Source organism: Amphibalanus amphitrite, unplaced genomic scaffold (genome assembly GCF_019059575.1).
Source record: "Amphibalanus amphitrite isolate SeventyFive unplaced genomic scaffold, NRLGWU_Aamphi_draft 000132F_arrow, whole genome shotgun sequence".
Taxonomy (NCBI): Eukaryota; Metazoa; Arthropoda; class Thecostraca; order Balanomorpha; family Balanidae; genus Amphibalanus; species Amphibalanus amphitrite.
This window is the reverse complement of record NW_024881627.1, coordinates 12,976-33,512: the sequence shown is the minus strand read 5'-3', so window position 1 is coordinate 33,512 and position 20,537 is coordinate 12,976. Positions and strand designations below refer to the sequence as shown.

General features: G+C 52.1%; 2 protein-coding genes across 5 annotated transcripts; one reads left to right on the top strand and one right to left on the bottom strand.

The window, feature by feature from the left end:
• Nucleotides 1-3,162: 3,162 nt before the first annotated feature.
• On the bottom strand, nucleotides 3,163-11,411 carry LOC122382033 (serine-enriched protein-like). The gene is made up of 6 exons (XM_043366899.1): nucleotides 11,067-11,411; nucleotides 10,522-10,657; nucleotides 6,430-6,547; nucleotides 5,950-6,107; nucleotides 5,184-5,312; nucleotides 3,163-4,443 (listed from the first exon to the last, which is right to left on the bottom strand). The coding sequence occupies exons 1-6, from the start codon at nucleotides 11,258-11,260 to the stop codon at nucleotides 4,048-4,050; spliced, it is 1,131 nt and encodes a 376-aa protein (XP_043222834.1). The 5' UTR covers nucleotides 11,261-11,411; the 3' UTR covers nucleotides 3,163-4,047.
• Nucleotides 11,412-11,954: 543 nt separating this feature from the next.
• Nucleotides 11,955-20,352, top strand: LOC122382012 (ATP-dependent RNA helicase SUV3 homolog, mitochondrial-like). Of its 4 annotated transcripts, none has more exons than XM_043366854.1 (15): nucleotides 11,955-12,016; nucleotides 12,424-12,743; nucleotides 13,024-13,124; nucleotides 13,291-13,412; nucleotides 13,703-13,871; nucleotides 14,174-14,285; nucleotides 14,742-15,044; nucleotides 15,247-15,388; nucleotides 15,683-15,824; nucleotides 17,368-17,526; nucleotides 17,931-18,110; nucleotides 18,394-18,542; nucleotides 18,950-19,161; nucleotides 19,493-19,608; nucleotides 19,902-20,352. In XM_043366854.1, exons 2-15 carry the CDS (start codon nucleotides 12,464-12,466, stop codon nucleotides 19,956-19,958), a joined length of 2,244 nt encoding a protein of 747 aa, XP_043222789.1. In that variant the 5' UTR covers nucleotides 11,955-12,016; nucleotides 12,424-12,463; the 3' UTR covers nucleotides 19,959-20,352. The 4 variants fall into 4 exon arrangements, with proteins under 4 accessions (XP_043222789.1, XP_043222791.1, XP_043222792.1 ...); XM_043366856.1 differs by having other exon boundaries at nucleotides 12,004-12,067; XM_043366857.1 differs by lacking the exon at nucleotides 11,955-12,016 and adding an exon at nucleotides 12,094-12,103.
• Nucleotides 20,353-20,537: the final 185 nt, after the last annotated feature.

Here is a 20,537-nt window from a genome sequence, read left to right as displayed (position 1 = left end):
TTCAGTAGAGATCCCCGCCCTTTGGCGATCGCGACGGGCACGTTTTGTACTACAATACTCGCTCCTAGTACCCTCGCCGGCGGCGCGGCCAAGTCCCATACCGACGACCCATTGACCCCAATCGGCTGCAGTGTTTGTATTGGATGAGGGCAGATAATACAATGCCAGACATCAACTGAACGGTCTGTGTCTGTTCGAAATGGTGCAGTGCGCTTCGAGTCTGCTTTTTCGCGCCGGGCGGCGTGCAAAGGCAAAGTAGATGAGGAAAACACCCGGGGAACCTGAAGGCTAGGATTGCGCTTTTTAGGTCAAAATTGATTGCTAAGAATAAATGTATTATTTTTCTTGCATTTAGGGTTCAACACAACATGTCACCAAAGTCTTTGTCAACTATATTGCGTAAAGCTATAAGCACTCAAACTTTCCCGAAAATTGCGTGGTATGTGCGTTAAATATAAATGACGCCCGTCCACTAGCTGACGGCTGTGCGACGGATTTTGCGGTACGCCGAGGGTCGCTGTCGTGGCGTACACAGCTCCTGCCCTGCTACTGCGGCACTCGCGGTGTACGTACATCTGCGAGCATCCTCGTGCGCCGTGCCGTCCCCGCTGGTAGTCCTGGGTCGGTCAGAGCATGTTGACTCCCCACTGGAAGCCGCCCTCGTGGCTCCAGCCGCTGTCGTACTCGACTAGCCGGTACTCGATGTTGTCATCGCTGCAGCACATCATGGGCCCGTCATATCGGATGGTGAACGCGCTCGTCACCGCCAGAGACATGAGCGGCGTGGTCTCGTTGGAGCGGTACACGCTGATGTTGGTCGGCGAGAAGTGGATACGGAACAGACGCAGCTCGGTGGTGCTGAGGATGCCCGGAGAATCGACCTGGGTGGCCAGAGACCAGTCGCCGAACGGCTCGGCGCGCTGAATGCCGCTCTTGGTGTTCAGCCAGCCTCCTATGATGATCTGCCAGCGGCTGGCGGCGTCATAGCGGAACCCGTCCAGTGCGATCCACTGGCAGTCCAGGGCGACGCGGCACTCGAACTGGACGGTGAAGTTCTGCTCGGCGCGTGGCCGGGCCAGCAGCGTGTCCCGAGGCAGGTAGTAGCTGCGGCTCGGGCTCCAGTCGAGGCCGAACCACGGGTCCACCAGCCGCCCGTCCAGCAGCCACGAGCCGACCGTGGAGCTCGACCAGACGGCCAGGTAGGACGGTGAGAAGGCGATGCCGTCGTCCCAGGCGACGTGCCGGGTGGTCGAGTCGTTACGGGTCAGTCTCAGAGCGCCGCTGCACCAGGAGACCGTGTACCGGTAGGCGGTGGTGGTGGACAGCAGGTTGACGTAGCTGAGGTAGACGCGCGAGCTGCTGGTGGCCGTGTACCTCCACGCCTCCACCTGGTTGGTGGACATGCTGAAGAGGTAGCGGTTGGCCTGCAGCGAGTACTGCTCGGAGACTGTGAGCCGGGCCTCGGTGTCGGTGCTGACCTCGAACTCGGCCGCACACAGGGTGGGCACGATCCGCTGCCAGAGCCAGGAGGTGCCGTCCGTGTGCACCCGCTTCCCCCTGGGCAGGCACAGGGTGGTGTTGTACTGCCAGTGCTGGCTGTCACACTGACACGTCAGGTCGCCGCTGCAGACCGCCGTGCCGCCCGGCGCTGACTGCCGGCACTGCGCGCTGTGACGGCAGCCCTCGCCGAGGTTACGCAGACACGAGTCGGCACATCTGCCGTGCTGCTGGCAGGCGTCGGTCGACCACAGCTGCTGGGCCGACTCTGTCCGCAGGTCCTGGGACACGCGGAACCAGCTCCAGCCGGCGGCCGGCGCGGCGTAGATGCCGCTGCTGTAGCAGATGTCGACCCCGAACAGCTCGCACGGCCCGAACTCGCCGAAGTGGTTGAAGCTGACACAGCCGGTGCGCTGCAGACAGGAGAGCTGACACTGGCCCAGGCTGATGTTATTCAGGGTGTCTAGGGCGGCGGCGCCGAGCAGTCGCCACTGCCGGCCGGGCCGCTGGGTCACATACACCCCTCCCCCGGCGACCAGCGCTGGCACCAGCACCAGCATCACCAGCGTCACCAGTAGCGGCGCCATGACCAGCACGGACCGGTCAGGGACTGGTCGAGCGCCGAGCGGCCACTGAAGCTCGGCCCGCGGTGTGAACCGGCGGCTCGGACCACGGGCAGAGACCGTGACTGGGTCCCGCCCGTGGCTATGTCGACTGATAGACAGCCTAAATGATGTACCAGTTCCGTCAGCGGCGGCCGGGCACGCGGCCGTGGCCACCCGGACAGACGGCGCCCGTCTCACGGTCATAAATACCCGTGCCCGAACCGGACATTTTAGTTGTAGTTTAGTGTACGTGACTAATGACTATGTGACTCCTGTCCTGTCCGTGTCTGATCTGCTCATAATTACGAGCGAGCGAAGTCGGTGGGCGGGCAAAGCTGATCTTAGGCGGCAATGTATGCGGGCGAAGCGTATTTGCCCTGCGATATCCCAAATTTCGACCGCACCAAACTGCACATGTGTTGTAATTTTAAAGCTCGCCTTTTCGAGAAAAATAACCAACCTCCGTCTAGCTTCTAACGTGTAACTACATTTAGTTACCTTCTTGATCCCCAGTTAGACTCCGTTTTTATCAACACCGTTGTATTAAATATATGCATTACCCTATTACCGTTCTCCGGCGCGCGCCGCCACAAAACACCAACTTAAAGGGACCCTCCCACCTTAACATTAGATTTGAGTTGAGATAGCCAAAATGGGGTCCCTGGCTCACAATTACCGGTTTCGGCACTCACAACATCGAGAAATTCCTTAAATCGGAAATATTGAATTTCAAAATTGCAGCATTTTGATTCAGAGGGGCTAATGCTTAGGAATACCCCTCTGAATGTGTGACGTCAGCGCAAATATCTAACGATTTTTAAATGTTTGACTAAAACGTTTTGTAGCACGCGGTGGTATATAATATTTGCGCGCAACATCTGCCGCAAACGCCGCACTTCTAAAATAAAGTCGCTAGAAACAGCGGAGATCCCAAAAAAGTAAACAAAAGTAAAAGTCTAATATCTTGAAAACCGGTGAATATTTTTCGGTGAAATTAGGTAGATATTCGTTTTCGCTCTTTCTGAACCGAGCGACATCACTTTCATGCCAATTCATAAACTTTTTTGAAGGTGGGAGGGTCCCTTTAACATACATTTTCCACAGCAACTCCTGCCGCACATTTCACATCAAATATCAACACACAGTCGACATGGCGTCTTTCGCCGCCATATAGGTATACAGATACGGCTACGGCATCACGTACAGTTTCCACAGCAATCGACCGGGAACCTCAACGAATTCCGATGAGTGGAGTCGGAGTGGGTGGTCGTTAGATTAGACTAGAACAATAGCTCAATATAAAATTCCTCATATTGAAGTCGAAGCTCAAAGTGTGACTTTTTATTGACGTGAACCTCGAAATTTAGTCGATTGATCATCTTCGTCCACTTCTAAGTGCATTCGATATGCGCAGCTTTAAACTGTACCTACTGTTTCATGATTGTCATAAATTAATAGCTTGATTGTCGGTTGTGATTGTCAACATTTTCACCCCTGCGATGTTTAATCGAGCAACACGTTTTCAGAAACTGTTTAATATCCGCTTATCTGACGTTATAACGGACAGTTGTTCGTAACACAAGACTACTTATACGCAGACGTCGATGCTTTGGGCTGTGAGCTGATCGATCCCCGGCCGCCGTGGTACCGTTCTGGGCATCAGCGCCGGTTTGGTTTGATCGACAGACGCCCGGGTGGTTCAGGGATCCGATTCGATCCTATCCGATTCTATCTGAGAGCCGGCGGTGACGGCGACACTCCCGGTCAGGCATCCCTCGTCTCGAGGTCGATCACACGCAGGTCTCTCCTCACCAGACTGGAGCCCTTCAATCAGAGCAGTGTCTGGCCCTTTCAGCAGCCCTCGTTAACAGTCACTCCACCCCATAAGACAGCCGGGTAACGTGTGATGAGTGGTTCCTTTCCTGTATCGGCGGCGGCAGCGAGGCTAGTTGGGCCGACCCAGCGGTGAGCCGGCGTACCCGCCCTCGAGGCCGGGCTTGCCGTCCGAGCTGTGCCGGTCGCTGTTGATGTCGCTGGACGTGCTGGAGGAGAGCGTGGTCGTGCTGCCGGACGGGTCCAGCGAGCTCTGCACGGACAGCTCACGCCGCCGGTGGACGCGTTTGGGCGACACGCGGGACGGCTCGACGCTGCTCGGGTCCGCCTGGTAGGCCAGCGCGTTCATGATGATGTGGTCGGGCACGATGCCCAGCGGGTGGATGTCCTTCATCAGGATGGTCGCCGGCACCTTGTGGAACTGGATGAACTCGAGGAAGGTGGAGATGATCTCCCGCAGGTCCAGGCTCGAATTGTCGCAGTACTTCTTGGACCACATCAGCGCCGCCTGGTGAGCGTTAAAAGACACAGTGTCGGTCCAATAATGTCCGCATAACACCCGCTTTACATCCGCGTTCCGCACAGTTTCAGCAAAACTGGGATGATGGATTTTTTTCAGAGCCGGTTGCGACATGCGCCGGGAATCCTGGGAGCTACCAACAAAATTCGAATGTCCTAATTTTCGTAATAGAACTTTTAGGGGCGCGGGAACTACCTTCAGACTGGGGGCACACCGTAATAGAGATCAACCTAGGGTACCTACCCCCAAATCTAGTTTTCTCACCGGTTTTAGGCCACTTATTTTTCATCCCTTGGCTTTTTCAACAAAAAAGAAAACATTTGCAAAAAAAGTGTGGTATTCCGTCTCAAAGCTGTGGGGGCACCGCCCAACATGGCCCCAGAGTTGGGGGGGGGGGGGTGAACTGCCCCCCCCCCCCCCCAGCTCCCGCGCCTATGGGAACTGTCCGAACTGAGGTGCGGTTGCGGCCTATGAGAATCAACTTTTGACAGTGACGGACTGGTCAAGTTGTTCATTAACAGAAGAATGGAGAGAGAGAGAAAGAGAGAGAGAGAGAGAGAGAGAGAGAGAGAGAGAGAGAGAAAAGAGAGAAGAGAGAGAGAGAGAGAGAGAGAGAGAGAGAGAGAGAGAGAAAAGAGAGAAGAGAAGAGAGAGAGAGAGAGAGAGAGAGAGAGAGAGAGAGAGAGAGAGGGGTGGCGGGAACCATGTAGCGGCGTCTACCAACTGACCTGGAACTTGGTGACCTCGTCGGCCTTGAGTTCCCTGGCGAGGATCAGCCGGACCACGTGCTGGGGCAGCAGAGTGAACGAGCCCAGATTCAGCACCTCGTTACCGTGCAGGTCGACAAACTCCAGCACCTGACGGCAGAACACAGAGACGTGACGGTCGTCACACCCGTGACGTTAGGTCCGTCCGCCCGACTCTCCGCCAGTGTATCCGCCCGCCGTCCGTCCTGCCGTCTCACTGGGATGGTAGGCTGTACCGCAGCACAGCTCCGCCCGGCGGCACAGCCTAGATACAGGCACTATACTGCTGGCATTGATTTCTGGGCGGACGGCGGGCGGTGTCGCGTTTCCTGCTCTGCTAATAGTGACTCCTGCGTGCCGACGCATCAGCCTTTGTGACACACCGAGGCGGGATTCGGATGCTGATGGGCGGGAACCACCTCGTATCTCCCGTCTGATCAGCCCCAGCTGAGGTGACTGATATCGAGCCTGCCTCTTGTCTTGTCTGCGTTTGAAGTGAAGACGGCGTATCATTCGGAGGGATCTCGTGCAACTGTGAGAAAGTCTCGATTTTTCACTCTCCATCTCTCAAGAGCCTGTTGGCTATTCAAACATGGGTGAACCTTTAAATACATGGTTGTTAATTCCTAACGAATTAAATCGTTTTTTACACTTTACGATTGATGGTTGCATTCCGTTTCCGTTTATGACAATTAACCGTGGATTGAACCTAGTCTTATTTTTGGTACGTCATATTCTGTGTTCTCACCTTTTGCACCATGGACTTGGTGCACTTGTACTGTATGTATCGCTCGGCGGAGGCCAGCAGGGCGCACACGGTGTCCACGTTGATGCAACACTGGACGAACCCGGCGCAGGCGCGACGCAGCTCGTCCAGACCGTAGTAGTCGGCCGCGTTCATCAGACCTGGTGCACGGATATACGAAACGAAGTATTGGTTGAGTGACAATACTAGAGCTGGTCCGTGGCAATTATTAGTAAAGTAATCTTGCGTGGCAATAGTCGACTGATTTTTTTCTGTGTGCGCCTACCCTTATCCGGAAGGCTTTTGGCGCTACAGCGCCCAGCCCCAGACATACCTATCGAGGCACTTGACATCCCCATTTTAGCTCTAGGGTGTGGGAACTGGAAATGCGTGTCCCTCAGTGTGGGGATAAATGGGAAGTATCCCTCAATGGGAATCAGTAGACGTACCGAGCAGGGTCCGCGGCTGCAGGGAATAACGTACCGAGCAGGGTCCTGGGCTGCAGCGTCACACAGCCGGTGTGGATGTACTCTATGAGCTGACGGAACACGTCCGGCTCGAACTCCTCAATGATGAGCGTCTGGTGCTGGCTCTGCGCTGGCTGTAGGGCACCAAACAGGTCAGATCACAATGCAAACGAGGAGAGGTCGCTGGCAATGTCATCTGTAAAACAAGAAGTCACAAGTCAGGTCACCGGTCAAATAATTAATAAGGAGGGGTCACTGGTCAGGTCGCCGGTCAAATGACAGCCGATGGGTCAGGTGACCAGGTCACCGGTCAAACAAGGAGGGGTCACTCACTGGTCAGACTAGGTCAAGGCACTCATCAGATATGGTCAGATCATTTGTGAGACGAGGTCTGTCCATAGCAAATGGGTCGATCAGGCCCCTAGTTCGCCTCGATTAGACCAGGGCTGAGACTAGGTGGTCGGGTCACTTCACGGCCCGGCCACGCTGTGAAAATTTTAAATAAGCTTTTATAGCCACATATTCAGTCGCTGTGGAAAATTAAAGCGTGGGGCTGCATTAGCTGTAACTAACACTTAACAGTGGGCCACAATTCGTCCGTCACCGAACAGCGAACTGTTTCTTTTGCTGGAAGATGATTCCCTGTTCAGTTCGGCTATTATTTCGGCCAAGATTATGTATGTTACGAGAAACACTGGATGTTTTCTAAAATTAGCTGAGACTACGTGACTACACACTGATCATGCATTCATGAATATCTACTTTAAGATGCATTTATGTATAGTTATCCATTAGCTACCAGTTACCACACATGTGCCGCATGCATTACTAACTAAACATTAACAACGACAAACGGCTCACGGGCGGGTCAAGCCCAACTACAAAAATAAGTGTTGGCGCTTCCTCTTGGTTAGCAAAAGAGCTGTCCAAGACTCTGCTTCAAAAATGTCATCAGATCGCTGAAAAAAGGTCTGTGCTAGGCCAACCGCCGATAGAGGTGGGCTATATTATGGTCCGGTGTTGGGTGGATGCGGGTGGCGCTGCAAGGGGACCCGTGCGGCGCATCAGAGGCGTGCGTGCGTGGTCTGGCCGTTAGGCCGGTGCCGGAGGCAGCACTCGGGCCGGGTAGGAAGGGGCTGGCTAGTTTACCTCTGGGATGGTGGGGAGCTGCTGGGCGTACAGGCCATGACGCTGAAACACCGGCTGCCGTGAGTGGTGAGTGGTGATCCAGTCAGCCGGTCAGACGGCGGCTCCAGAGGGCTCATCGTCAGAGCATTCGCTTCATTTGCCTTTATGTGGCTTTCAATGCCCTTTTACAGTGGTCGATAAAACTTCCAACGTGCCAACGCTCGTTGGAGCAAGATATTAGCAATACTTGGAAGAGCTGGAGACAGTCCGCCCGTCTACATGGATGCTTCCTTACGCCTAAAATACAGCATTGACTTATGACTTACTAATCGTCCGGTGCTGTTATCGGCTGCTCGGTACCGCGTGTATGTTCCCTCATTCACTCCTGGTCACCCTTCGGTCACCCCTCGCTGGGTCGGGCCAGTCGGCTATTTTTATCCTCTTTCCGGCTAGGCCACCCGCTGAGCTCCCGCCGTGCCGCGCCGTCTGCGAGGGACCTTACCGCCGGCAGAGGTTTCTCCAGGTGTCTCCAAGGAGCCATCGTAGCGCTAAGGGTGTGCTCCGCATACACATACATTGATTTTCGCCCTTACTAGCAGGGCCGCTGGCACGCGTTGGCAGCGCCCTGCGGGCATTTTTTCGCTTAGGGTCATTTTGTGGTGAGGAGGATCAGAAAATCACCCTTCCAACTTTCTCCAGGCCTGGGTGTTTTATCGAGCGCGCCTGAAAACGCACAGTGGACCGAAATCACACTTCGATTGCGTTACTTCGTATTAGGTAATACGATAAAAAGTCCGCTCTTTTCTCAATCAATAAGGACAAGTGCGTTAAAGCACACATATAAACTTTTAAATTAAAAGCTTTAAAATGCTAAATTTGATTATCTCTAAGCTGATGATAATCGTTAGTTGTTTCAGACTTTGGCGCGAAAACGTAGGCATTCAGATCCACCGTGCGACCGGTCACCGTAACTATGCAGTAGTGTGATGGTGTGAGTTGGGGAATCAAGGCCGTATAGGGAGAAGGTGAGGAGATACCGGTGTGCCGACGCGGCGGATGGCAGTGAATTTTCAGGATAGGTAGCAAAAGGCTCATTCCCAGACGTTGTGCCAAATTTTGCGGCGCTACGCGACACCAACTTTTACGCTATTCGCGAAAAAAAGTTAGGGAGGCTGCTCCCCCGCAAGGCGAGGGCTAAGTTGGAGACAGTGATGGGACTAAGATGTTCGTTGGAGCAACTCCAAGCATTTTATCGACCTCTGCCCTTTTAACAGGCATATATTTTTTTAAATTATTTCGCCCAGTTTTAATGTTATATGAATTGATTTACATGTTTCATAAACAATGCAACATACCTAATCTGTAATAATTCTATAAAAAAACGACTCAATTAAAATCGCACCGGCCGGATGGTTGAGTATGAACACGCGCGGCGCGAAAGAAAGACATCGGGTAGTAGGTCCGCGGTGTCACTCGTAACAAGTTTTGGTTACCGTTTCACCAAGGCCCACAATCACCTAAAGTATTCACACTAAATATGCGTAATGTTAATGTTATATCCTCGATGAGACAATTATAACATAAAACGTATCTAAAAAGTTAATTGTTTTCAAAACGGGCTTCGCTGAGGAAAACTAGGGGAAGTTGGGGGAACGCCGAATACTTTTTTTCTGACGCCCGTAGCACGCAAGGTAGACAACATAAGCTATTCTTGTTGGCGTCATTCGAGAGGCCAGTCTTTTGCCTTTCAAACATACCAGGCGCATTTGATGAATTCGCATACCGTTAAGCGCACAAACTAAAAATATCAAAGAAGTGACTTTTTCGGCGTTGCCCCGGACTGCGGGGAAAGCCGAAAATGGGAGAAATGATCTACGGGGAATGCCGACATTGATGTTTTGCCACTTTATCTCAAACTTTATCCAGAATTTATCAAAGCTGACACGCGTTTTAAGAGCTTGAGGACGCTTGGTGCACACTGGAAGTTATAATTGTGTGATATAATAAGAAAATGCCAGGTAAATAATTCCTTATAGGTAACAGGCCGTTGTGTCGGTTGAAAGTGTAATTTGTGTGACTAAAAATTCGCGTTGCTATTATACAGCAGTAAAGTCCACGTAGCGTGCTTTAACGTGCGTAATTGCACGTTTTCGGCATTACCCCAGCCAGCCATACTTTCATTTGCAGGCCCATAACTTTTCAACGTGCCGTATAAATTTCAAATAGGCAGCACACTTATGCAAAGACATGCTGAAGATTACTTGACCGAATTGGTCAGACAAACGGTAGCATAATGAGTAAGAAATGCAGCTTCAAAGGCGCATATAGTACAAGGAACGCGTACCTTGAAAACGCTCTTGGCGCCCTCACAGCCGAAGTATTCCGAATGACGACTCGTAACAAACATGCGATAATTGTAGTCACTTAAGCTTCAGAGCATCACTGACAGGTGGCATCCATGTCTTACGGTTTTCGAAATATCTCGAATTTCGGCTTTGCCCCAACTCCGGCATTGCCCCAACTTCCCCTAAATATTATAACCAAATATTTCGGCTTTATTGATCAGCCTTGTTCACTGGTATTTCAAACCAGTGAACAAGGCTGATCAATAAAGCCGAAATATTTGGTTATAATATTTAGTTTTCCTCAGCGAAGCCCGTTTTGAAAACAATTAACTTTTTAGATATTTATTAACCTGAGGAAAAGAATAATGACGCTTCGGCAACATAAAACGGCAAAACAGCGAACAATCACATCTACCCGGACAGAGAAAGGAAGGCTTTCGGTCGTGGTGGAAGACTGAAACAATGAAACACTTACTTATATAAGCTACATATCCAACGATTTATGATACATTTATTAGTTGGTATGTTGAGATTTGTTCCGAACACATAAAATGAAACGATTAACTAACACTGTCACCAAAGGAAAATATAAACGTAAGATATAGACGTCATCATGTGTTCCTAGTTATATATACCTTTTCGGTGGTGTTTTGTAAATTGAGGAGGGGCTCGCTACTCCTCTTCAGGAATAGTCTCAGTTTATTCTCCTTCTGAGGCTGGTCTTTCTTCCGCTGCGGGGAAGACGACGAATAAAATATTTTGTGGAAGACCCTGTGAAGGACAGACGAACAATACATGTGAAAAGGGTATGGAATATGGCTGCAAATGGTCGTTAGCGAATAGCGCCAGCAAATTATATCGAGATGGTTTGAGTGACAAGTAAATTGGGTATCGGTTATCTAGCTTAATACCTCCTTTGAGTCCGTTTACTGTCGGATGAATGTGGGATAAGGGTAGGTACCGGGATTTTTGCAGTGGGTAGCCGCACATGCGACCATTCATCTGCATGGTCTGTCTAAGTCTATCCTTCTAAGAGACGGTAGCAGCAATAAATATTTAGGTACACACATACACAAATCCACCATATGCGGGTCAGTTCCTGTGTCACCATGACCTACCTGGCTAATGGCTATGGCCGGTTGACCATTCACCAGTCATCTCGTCCTATGCCGTTACTCACCTGCTGCGGGAGGCCAGCACCGCCTTCACGGCACACACGGGCTCGCGCGTGTCGCCCACCAGAAACGTGACGTCACACAGCTCAGGCATGCTCGCCAGAAACTTGAGGTCCTCTGCCAGGCCCGTCTTGTTCTCGAAGATGTTGAAGTCGGGCTGCTCGGAGAGGGCCTCGGCCATGGCCGCCAGGTAGGTCATGGGTGGGCGGGCGGCCGCCGGCTGGCCGCAGGGGCTGCCGCAGGTGCTGCTGCCCGGCCCGCTGCCGCTGCCGGCCCGCTCCCGTTCACCTGTTGCTCGTGCCGTGGCGGAGGCGCGGCCGGGTGCCGGCGTGGCGCGCGACACGGCGCAGAGCTCTGGGCGGCTCCCGGCTGCCGGCGGCGGCGGTCCGGGCGCGCCGATCGATACGGCTCCGCAGCGCACCGTGCGGTGAGCCGGAGAGCTGGACGGCGGGGGGCGGCGACCCCCGCCGGCTGGCACCGTCAGAGTCATCCAACCGGGCCATTAGCCGGCTGTTTGACGGCGGGATCACAGCGGGAGACTATGGACAGAGCTTTGATCATCGAACGTTTTTTTTTCCTGTAAGAGCCTTTTTTGATATGCTTTTTACCTATGGTATCAGTATAGGCAATAGGCATGGACATTGGACGGTTTGGTTCAGGGTTCATATTTTCAGCTATATTGTTCTAGAAAGATAGCGTTTGCGAACATTTTTATGTGTTAAATTAGTCGAACCGAAATCGAATAATGATTATGCTGATAATAAAGCACGGAAGGATGTTGACATGTTATTTGCAATTGGCGCCGAGCACTGGAAGGGAATTCCTTTACCTTTAGGTGTTCCATCGCAATTTTATGCTGCCAAACTATTTCTGATTACTGCGCAGCTTAGACAAAATATTTCCACGCTTTGTGTGGAGAAAACACGGTGCAAAACTTGAAGTTGAAGTCGAAAAGGTGAGGGAAAAGTATTGTTTGCATGCAATAATAAAGTTTTTGCATTAAAAGGTTAGCACTAGTAAAAAATATACGCTATTTACGACAGTGAAGTCTCAATCGGCACTTTTGAAGCTATGAAAAGCACGCATTGTATAATGTATTGATGGCCGACTCTATAAGTCTATAGCCGCGCCGCACAGTTTGGTTTTGAGCAAGGCTTGAGCGTTTTGAGTTTCTGGAATTTGTGTCAGTGTCAGTTTGCGGATATTGGTCATACTCATCTTTTGTCACCAATCTTTCGGTCATAGAATAGGAGAAGTCATTAGAAAAATTATGCTAGGAAAACTTGACTCCCATTCGTCTTATTTTTATTCCGGAGTTGAGCTGGCTGGGAGCCATTTTCATCTTACCATCTTACCTCACAGGGCGCCTGCTGGCATTGCCTCGATCTGAGCAGCTGCCACAATGCGCAGTGTACGATCCTGGCTGCGGCTGGCCGCCCTGAGGCGGGTGCCACCCCTGCGACCAGTGACCATAGCTGCAGTGGGCCCAAGCCGCCACAAATCAGACGACATCTCGCGACTGTTTGTGCCAGTGCCTATCCAGCCATCCCAATCAGATGATATCAACTCTGTGGGCTCAGAGCTAGCTGGCAAACTGGTCAAGCCAGCTGTGCTGAGGATACTCAACAAGTTTTATCAGAGGCCAAAGATCCGCCGTATCAGCCTCGAGAATGGCCTTGACAGTGAGTGGCTTGGTTGATAAGGTGGTGCTGCTGTTGAAATGGACCCATCTCATTTGCAGTGCTTGATGTTTGTTGGTTTAAAATTGTTCATTTTCCTTTTTCCAATTATTTTACTCTGTGTTCAATTCATTTTCTGGTGACTGGTTTTCATGCTAATCAGACGACAGATATTTTTGTTTGTGTTGTACTGTGCTATTGGCCAGTGCTCAGTGCATCACTTTTGTTGTACTGTCATGTCAGTTGTTGATCTCCTGCTCCCATCCCCCCCATGCCTCCACAGCATACCTGTTTCACCAGGCGTACGTCAGTTTCCGACGGTACTGTGTGGAGACCGCTCATCTGCCGCCCGATCTGCACATCATATTCAGCGACATTCTGCGTGTGAGTTATCTATGCTGCTGTCAGTGACATTTTCATGGTCAGGTACATACCTACTGGCTAAGGAATAATGCAACATTTTGAGATGAGTTAGAATAATGAGATGACACAAGAGATTAGTTTGGCAAATGATCTCATGACCCAGAGATTACTGTCTTTTTTCTCGCAGGATGCCGGTCACACGGATGATCTGATTCCGTACTTTTTGCGGCACGCGCGCACGATCTTCCCCCATCTGGAGTGTATGGATGACCTGAAGAAGATCAGCGACCTCCGGGAGCCAGCCAACTGGTGGGTAGAGCTGCGTCGCCCAGCGGGGGCTGGTGAGCTCTGCTGCGCTCATGACCATCAGGGCTCGTGGTGTTCTCATCATCTGGGCACAGGCTGTTTCAATGTGATGTGCCGTGGAGGCATTTAACGCCACTGTGTAGTTGAATGACCGCTCTTTGGCTATTGCCCTCAATAACTAATACTGCAGCTGCCTTCGATTTCCGCGACTGTTTCCGGGAAGTTAAACCTCTCGGCCTACCGTTTCCACTGTTCTGCCCCCGGTCTGCCAACTAACTTCCTCGCCATTGCAGGTACCCGGAGGCGCGCGCTATCAACCGTCGTATCGTGTTCCACATGGGCCCCACCAACAGCGGCAAGACGTTCCACGCGCTGCAGCGGTTCATGGCGGCCAGATCGGGCGTCTACTGCGGTCCCCTGAAACTGCTGGCCGCCGAGGTGTTCGAGAAGTGTAACGGTCAGGTGAGGGGCCGGTAGGGGTGGGCTAACCCGGGCGGCGACTAGCGGGACCTGTGCGTTTTGATGCCATTCAATGGCTGAAACAGTGTAACCATAGACTAGGTTGGTTTTGTTGTTGTTGTTGTTGTTGTTGTTGTTGTTGTTGTTTGACACTTGCAGACGGGTTACCTCTAATGCTTGGTGCTCCGACTGTCACATTACAATTTTCGGGCAGACTCGTAGTCCCATGGGCTTAAAGCCAACTTCTATGAATTATACCACCTAAGTCTCGTAAGTGACCTCACATGCCCCGTGACTCTGCTCAGGGCACCAGCTGTGACCTGGTGACGGGGGAGGAGCGGCGGCTCGGCCGGCCCGACGGACTGGCCTCTGAACACGTCGCCTGTACCGTGGAAATGACCTCCGTCAAAACACCCTGTGAGTGAGGGGGAGACGGGAAAATATATACGGGAACGGAACGGGAGCTGCCACGGAGTGTTTGACAAAATCCACACCAGTTGAGTGTAATGACTTGATCAATTTTGCTGAGCACGATGCTAATTTTATCGTCGTATGGGTGCAAAATGACCTTTTTAGTCTGCGTGCCGTAAACCTCCGATAAGCAAACAGGCAATTATATTGTCGTTATCCCGTATCTTTATTATTCTCTCTCTCTCTCTCTCTCTCTCTCTCTCTCTCTCTCTCTCTCTCTCTCTCTCTCTCTCTCTCTCTCTCTCTCTCTCTCTCTCTCTCTCTCTCTCTCTCTCTTTCTCTCTCTCTCTCTCTCTCTCTCTCTCTCTCTCTCTCTCTCTTCCTTTTCCTCCTCCCTCTCCCTTCCTCCTCTCTCCCGCTCCGTCCTCCACCCACCTAACACCGCTCCCCCTCTCGCTGCAGACGAGGTGGCCGTGATTGACGAGATCCAGCTGCTGCGCGACCCGCAGCGCGGCTGGGCCTGGACGCGCGCCCTGCTCGGAGTCGCCGCCGAGGAGGTGCACCTGTGCGGCGAGCCGGCCGCCCTCGAGCTGATCCAGGAGATGGCGCTCTGCTGCGGCGAGGAGGTCGAGGTGCGACGGTACAAACGACTCTCGCCGCTGGTGTGTGAGGATACCGCCCTGGAGAGCACCCAGAACGTCCGGCCCGGCGACTGTATCGTCTGCTTCAGCAAAAACGACATCTACCAGGTGTCCAGGGAGATTGGTGAGTTGGTCTGCCAGTGGAAGGTCTTGTATCTATCGACACTTACTCATCAAGTTGGCTAACTGCAAGTTTTCACTTTCAACGCTCCTGCCATGCTATGGTGTCTGTGCAACGTGCCAGTTACGTTCCTGTCACAGCACCGCAGCCTCCCCGCCTGCTTACCAGTACCTTACACCCCTCCCCCTTCCACTGTACTCGTCAGAGCGTCTGGGCCACGAGTGCGCCGTTATCTACGGCGGCCTGCCGCCCGGAGCCAAACTGGCGCAGGCGCGGCGCTTCAACGATCCGGACGACCCGTGCAAGATTCTGGTGGCCACGGACGCCATCGGAATGGGACTCAACCTGTGAGTGGGGAGAATCTGCCCTCGGGGACATTAGTGGCTATGCAACCTCTACTGGACTTGATGCTCTTAAGCTTTTGACGTCCCCTGGAAGGAAAGTGCCTGGGTAGGTATATCTTTGATGAAGGGAGTAATTTTGATGACGTGCCTGTCTGCGCCTCACTTTAGTACCGTTTAAACACAATCTGTGCTCAGTGTAGACGGCAAGGTTCACATTGTACGCTTCTCTGATTTCCTAACACCGGCCAGTGCTCGTTGCCCCAGCCGGTAATCCTCCGTGACCCTCCGTGACCTCAGGAGCATCCGCCGGGTCATCTTCCACTCGCTGATGAAGCCGACCATTAACGAGAAGGGCGAGAAGGAGATAGACGTCATCAGCTGCTCCCAGGCGCGTCAGATCGCCGGCAGGGCCGGCCGGCACGGCACACAGTGGGAGGAGGTGGGTAACTAGCGTGCGTTGAACGTTTCAGTCTGGATTGAAGCAGGACACTATTCCTGTCAGCCGTGATCGAATGTTTTGAGATTAAATGATGTGCGACCGTGACGGTATATTCTAATATTTCTGTTCATCTTTCTGCACATATTATAGGTAGGGGAGAGTGGGGTAATTTGGCCGGTGGTGTAAATTGGCCGCCCCCACCTGTACGATGTCTAATAAAAGTGAGTGAAATAACTCTAGTCTCTATTCATTTGTCATGGGTAGAAATAACTGGAGGACAAATGTCAAAACTTTGCCCCTCTTAGTTTTATTCAAAATTAATAAAACGTTAATTTCATTAGAAAATGGTAACTTTTACTTCTGTTTACAAAGTTGTATAACATGCAGTATTTGGGCTAAAAACGAATTCAGACATTATAGCGCCATTCTTGGGGGTGTTCAGCGGTTACAAGAGCAATTTCATTTAATTCCGTATAGCCGTGATGACTTTATACACAAAAATTTTCAGAATGGCAATATGGGGTAATTTGGCCGGGACTAGCGGGGCAACTTGGCCGGTGCGCTCATGGTCACTATGCTGGGACGGCCGAGTTTTCATGGTCAATTGTACCATAAATGACATAATTCATGACCAACTTTGACTACTTTGATGCCTTACTTCCGATTGGTCAACTGTAAGAGCATGTGACGTCATCAAAGGTTACCAAACGTTTTTTGCTAATAAATCCTTACATGAAAATGGTACAGCCGCACAAATGGTCTCATTCTGTTCAGCTCGCCAAGGCGCATCGAATGATATGCATGATGACCTTGAAATCACGTGACCTTGAGGTCAAGTGACCTGAGGTAACGTGACCTGAGGTCAACCTTTGACCTTGACTTCTCGAGGTCAACAAATATATGTTTCGATGCGGAATGACGAGAGAATTACGATGGTACTCGAAGTTTTGGCCTAGCTTGATTACTTCAAAAGTTATTCGTAAAAAACTGTCTTCGCATCTAGAGCCGCTAATTTGGCTATTTTGACCCCTGTGACCCCATGAGTCAACCTCCAAAACGTGATAAATGCGTCATAGGACACACGTCATTGCTGAATCTGAAGCTGACTCGCAATATAACAGAAAATCCTGACCGCAAACTAACACCGGCCAAATTGCCCCACACCCCCGGCCAAATAACCCTGCTAGTGGGGCAATTTGGCCGCCTTGCAGACCTTTGTAATACGTCACAATTTCAATATAAGTAATTACTCTATCATTTCAAGTTCACTGTCCAGTAAAGTAAAATGAATGCGACACCTGCCAGCGTTGAGAAAATGCAGAAATGTGTCGTCAATTTTAAGTTACATCGTTTTCTAAAAAAAAGCGGCCAAATTACCCCACTCTCCCCTAATCGACAACACTTGGTCAATAAGTAATGGCCGTCTCCGGTGGCTGTGGTTATCTGTTCTTACCTGCCTGCCGACAGGGTATGTTGTCGGCAGGCAGGCAAATGCCTGTGATGGCTGTAAGTTATGTGCTCTAACTTCTGTGTTTATCGACAGGGCACGGTGACGACGATGAAGTCTCACGACCTGCCGACGCTGCAGCGTCTGTTGGAGGAGGAGCCGCCGCCACTGGAAGCCGCCGGCCTGCAGCCCACCGCCGATCAGATCGAGCTGTACGCCTACCACCTGCCCAACGCCACCCTGTCCAACCTGATGGTGAGAGCGGTCAGCGGCCTAACAGTGTGGGTAGTGGGGAGGGGGGGGGGGGGGTTCAGCCTACCACCTGCCCAACGCCACCCTGTCCAACCTGATGGTGAGAGCGGTCAGCGGCCGGACAGTGGGGGTAGCGGAGGGGGAGGGTATACGTACCACCTGCCCAACGCCACCCTGTCCAACCTGATGGTGAGAGCGGCCGTCACTCGGGTCATTTACTCTGTCATGCGTGATTGTCACAGTCTAAATGTCGGTTTTTTAGTACATCTGTCGTGTTGCTGCTAGAAGTTTAAATTCGGATAGCTCTGATGATAAAAATTAGTCCTAACTTCTCAGGCTGGCAGTTACTAATTGCGTTTTATCTTCTTTGGTTCGCTGACTAACTCTGCGCTATCTCATCCCCACAGGACATTTTCGTGAACCTGTCAACGGTGGACGACTCTCTGTACTTTATGTGTCAGACGGACAGCTTCAAGTTCCTGGCCGATATGATCCAGCACGTGCCGCTGCCGCTGCGCGTCCGATACGTGTTCTGCTGCTCGCCCATCGACAGGAAGATACCCTTCATCTGCAACATGTTCCTCAAGGTATGTGGCGGGCGGCGTCAGGGTGAGGGGTCTTTCAGCATTCAGCTTCTACTGCTCGCTGCCACTGGGAATAATTAACATTAGGGACAGGTTCCAGATTTGTTAACGGATCCGCTATTTGTTTGATCATCTTGTGTTCGTACGGGTAGTTTGTGCGGTATATTGACGCACTGTATGCATGCATTATGCAGTTTGCGCGCCAGTACAGCCGCAATGAGCCAATCACGGTGAACTGGCTGTGTCTAGTTTTCCCGCCACTATAACGTTGTCTCTGTGTGTTCAGTTTGCGCGCCAGTACAGCCGTAACGAGCCGATCACGGTGGACTGGCTGTGCTCGCACGTGGGCTGGCCGTTCACCACGCCGGCCACCATCCTGGACCTGGTGCACCTGGAACACGTGTTCGACGTGCTCGACCTCTACCTCTGGCTCAGGTGAGAGGCAGTACGGGAGACGAGTTTAACTTTGGCTCAGGTGAGACAGTACGGGAGACGAGTGTAAGTTTGGCTCAGGTGAGACAGTACGGGAGACGAGTGTATCCCTGGCTCAGACAATAGGCCGACTTTGTGTCTCAGACTCTGGTATGTAGCTATCTGGCTCAGGTGAGACAATGAGGGAATGTCTAATTGTGGCCTTAGTGGGACGTCTCAGATGATTCAGGTGAGGCAGGATGTCTCCAATGTCTGAATGACTCTGTTTCCCGCTTGTTTTTAATGCCCCATCAGCAGTGTGCGGTGCTCTGACCTCCTGTGTGTCGTTGCGCCAGTTACCGGTTCATGGACCTGTTCCCTGCCGCCGACGAGGTGTCCTGACCCACGCTCTGTGCCCCCGCTGCCGCCAGTTACCGGTTCATGGACCTGTTCCCCGCGGCCGACGAGGTGCGTGAGATGCAGGCAGAGCTGGACGCCACAATCCAGGAGGGCGTGGCCAACATCGTGCAGCTGCTGAAGAACACGGAGGCGGGTGGCGCGTCCTCCTCGGCGGCGGCACGGGTGGACGACGAGGACCGCTACACGGCCAGCCGGCGGCAGCAGGCCTACCTGCAGAATAACGGTAAGTTAGTACAGCTACAGCACTCACAGCAGTCACTGTAGCCTCCGGAATTATAGCGAGAGACTGGGCCAGTGCTACAGAGCAGGCCTAACTCCAGAATAGCGGCGAGTGATAGCGACGGAGCAGTACACACTCTTGAGATGGGGCGGAAACAAGGTGTTGGTAACCAGCTAGTCGGCTGAAATTGTGCTTGTTAGTCAGTGGGGGCTGTAATTATTAGCAATGTTATTTTTATGTAAAAGATCGATTAAACTAGACTGTAAAGACTGGTTTTGTTAGCTCTGAGTTGTGAACTGCCGCCGCCTCTGACCGCCGCCCGCCGTTTTTACAGACGACTCGGACGAGTCGGCTCGGCTGGGAAAGCTGTCCAAGCGCCTGCTGTCCCAGGGCCTGCTGACCCACAAGATGATGGAGGAGCTGCACCAGGAGTGGGAGAAAAACAGACAGGTGAGCGGATCGGGGACTCCAGGGGGGGGGGGGGGGGTCGGCTGGTGCGGCGTGAGTGCGACCGCTGGATGGGGCGCCTAACGTGCTCTTAAAGGAATACCGCTACTGGTACGCTTCTCAGTGTCCACTGTTCAACTGTTTTCTTAGCGGATGTGGCTAAGGCTATAGACATGGGGCACTTTCCCTGGCATGACCCATACTTTTTGTCAGACCTGTCCAAACAATGTCTGGCGATCTGTTTGTAACTTCGTCCCCCTCACCTCCCTTTTATAGATTCATTGCTCTTTTTTCAGAAGTCGTCGCCGTCGACGGGTGGACGCGGTGAGGGCAAGTCGAGGAAGCGCCGGTGACACTCGCCCACCTTCCTTCGGTGAGCGTTTGTAATCATCCCAGCCCGCGTCTCGTCCCGGCTGTGTAGCGGCCTTTAGTCCTCCACTCTCCCAGACCCCACTGTGTGCTGGTCCGGCTCTGACCCCGCTACTGCCACGGATCGGTGGGTCAGCGGCCCGAACAGGACCCTTGTGATGGCAGACACACGACGACGATATGGCGGATAACGATGGTGTGGTTGTTAGGCTCCCAATCGCGGGGTCCGAGCGGAGAGGCTCGTCGTACGGTGGGCTGTTTTTGCCAGTGACTTGTTATCGGCGCCGAGGTTGGCGCTACAGTGCTAGGGTAGGAGGAAAGTGATAGTGATACTGCCAGTGATCTAACCGTGTCAGACAATATACGGCGAAGACCGGATGCCAATGGTGTTTTCCGCCCACATTCGGTAGATGGCGTTGTTCGGTGCTAAATGAATCAGGGCATTTGAGCGTTTGCTCCGTTCGTTCCCAAAGCCGCTGAGTTCTAAGAACGATTTATTCGTAAATGAACAAAATCCTGGCAATAAATTAGCCTTGCATACTTAGCAAAATATCACAGTTAAA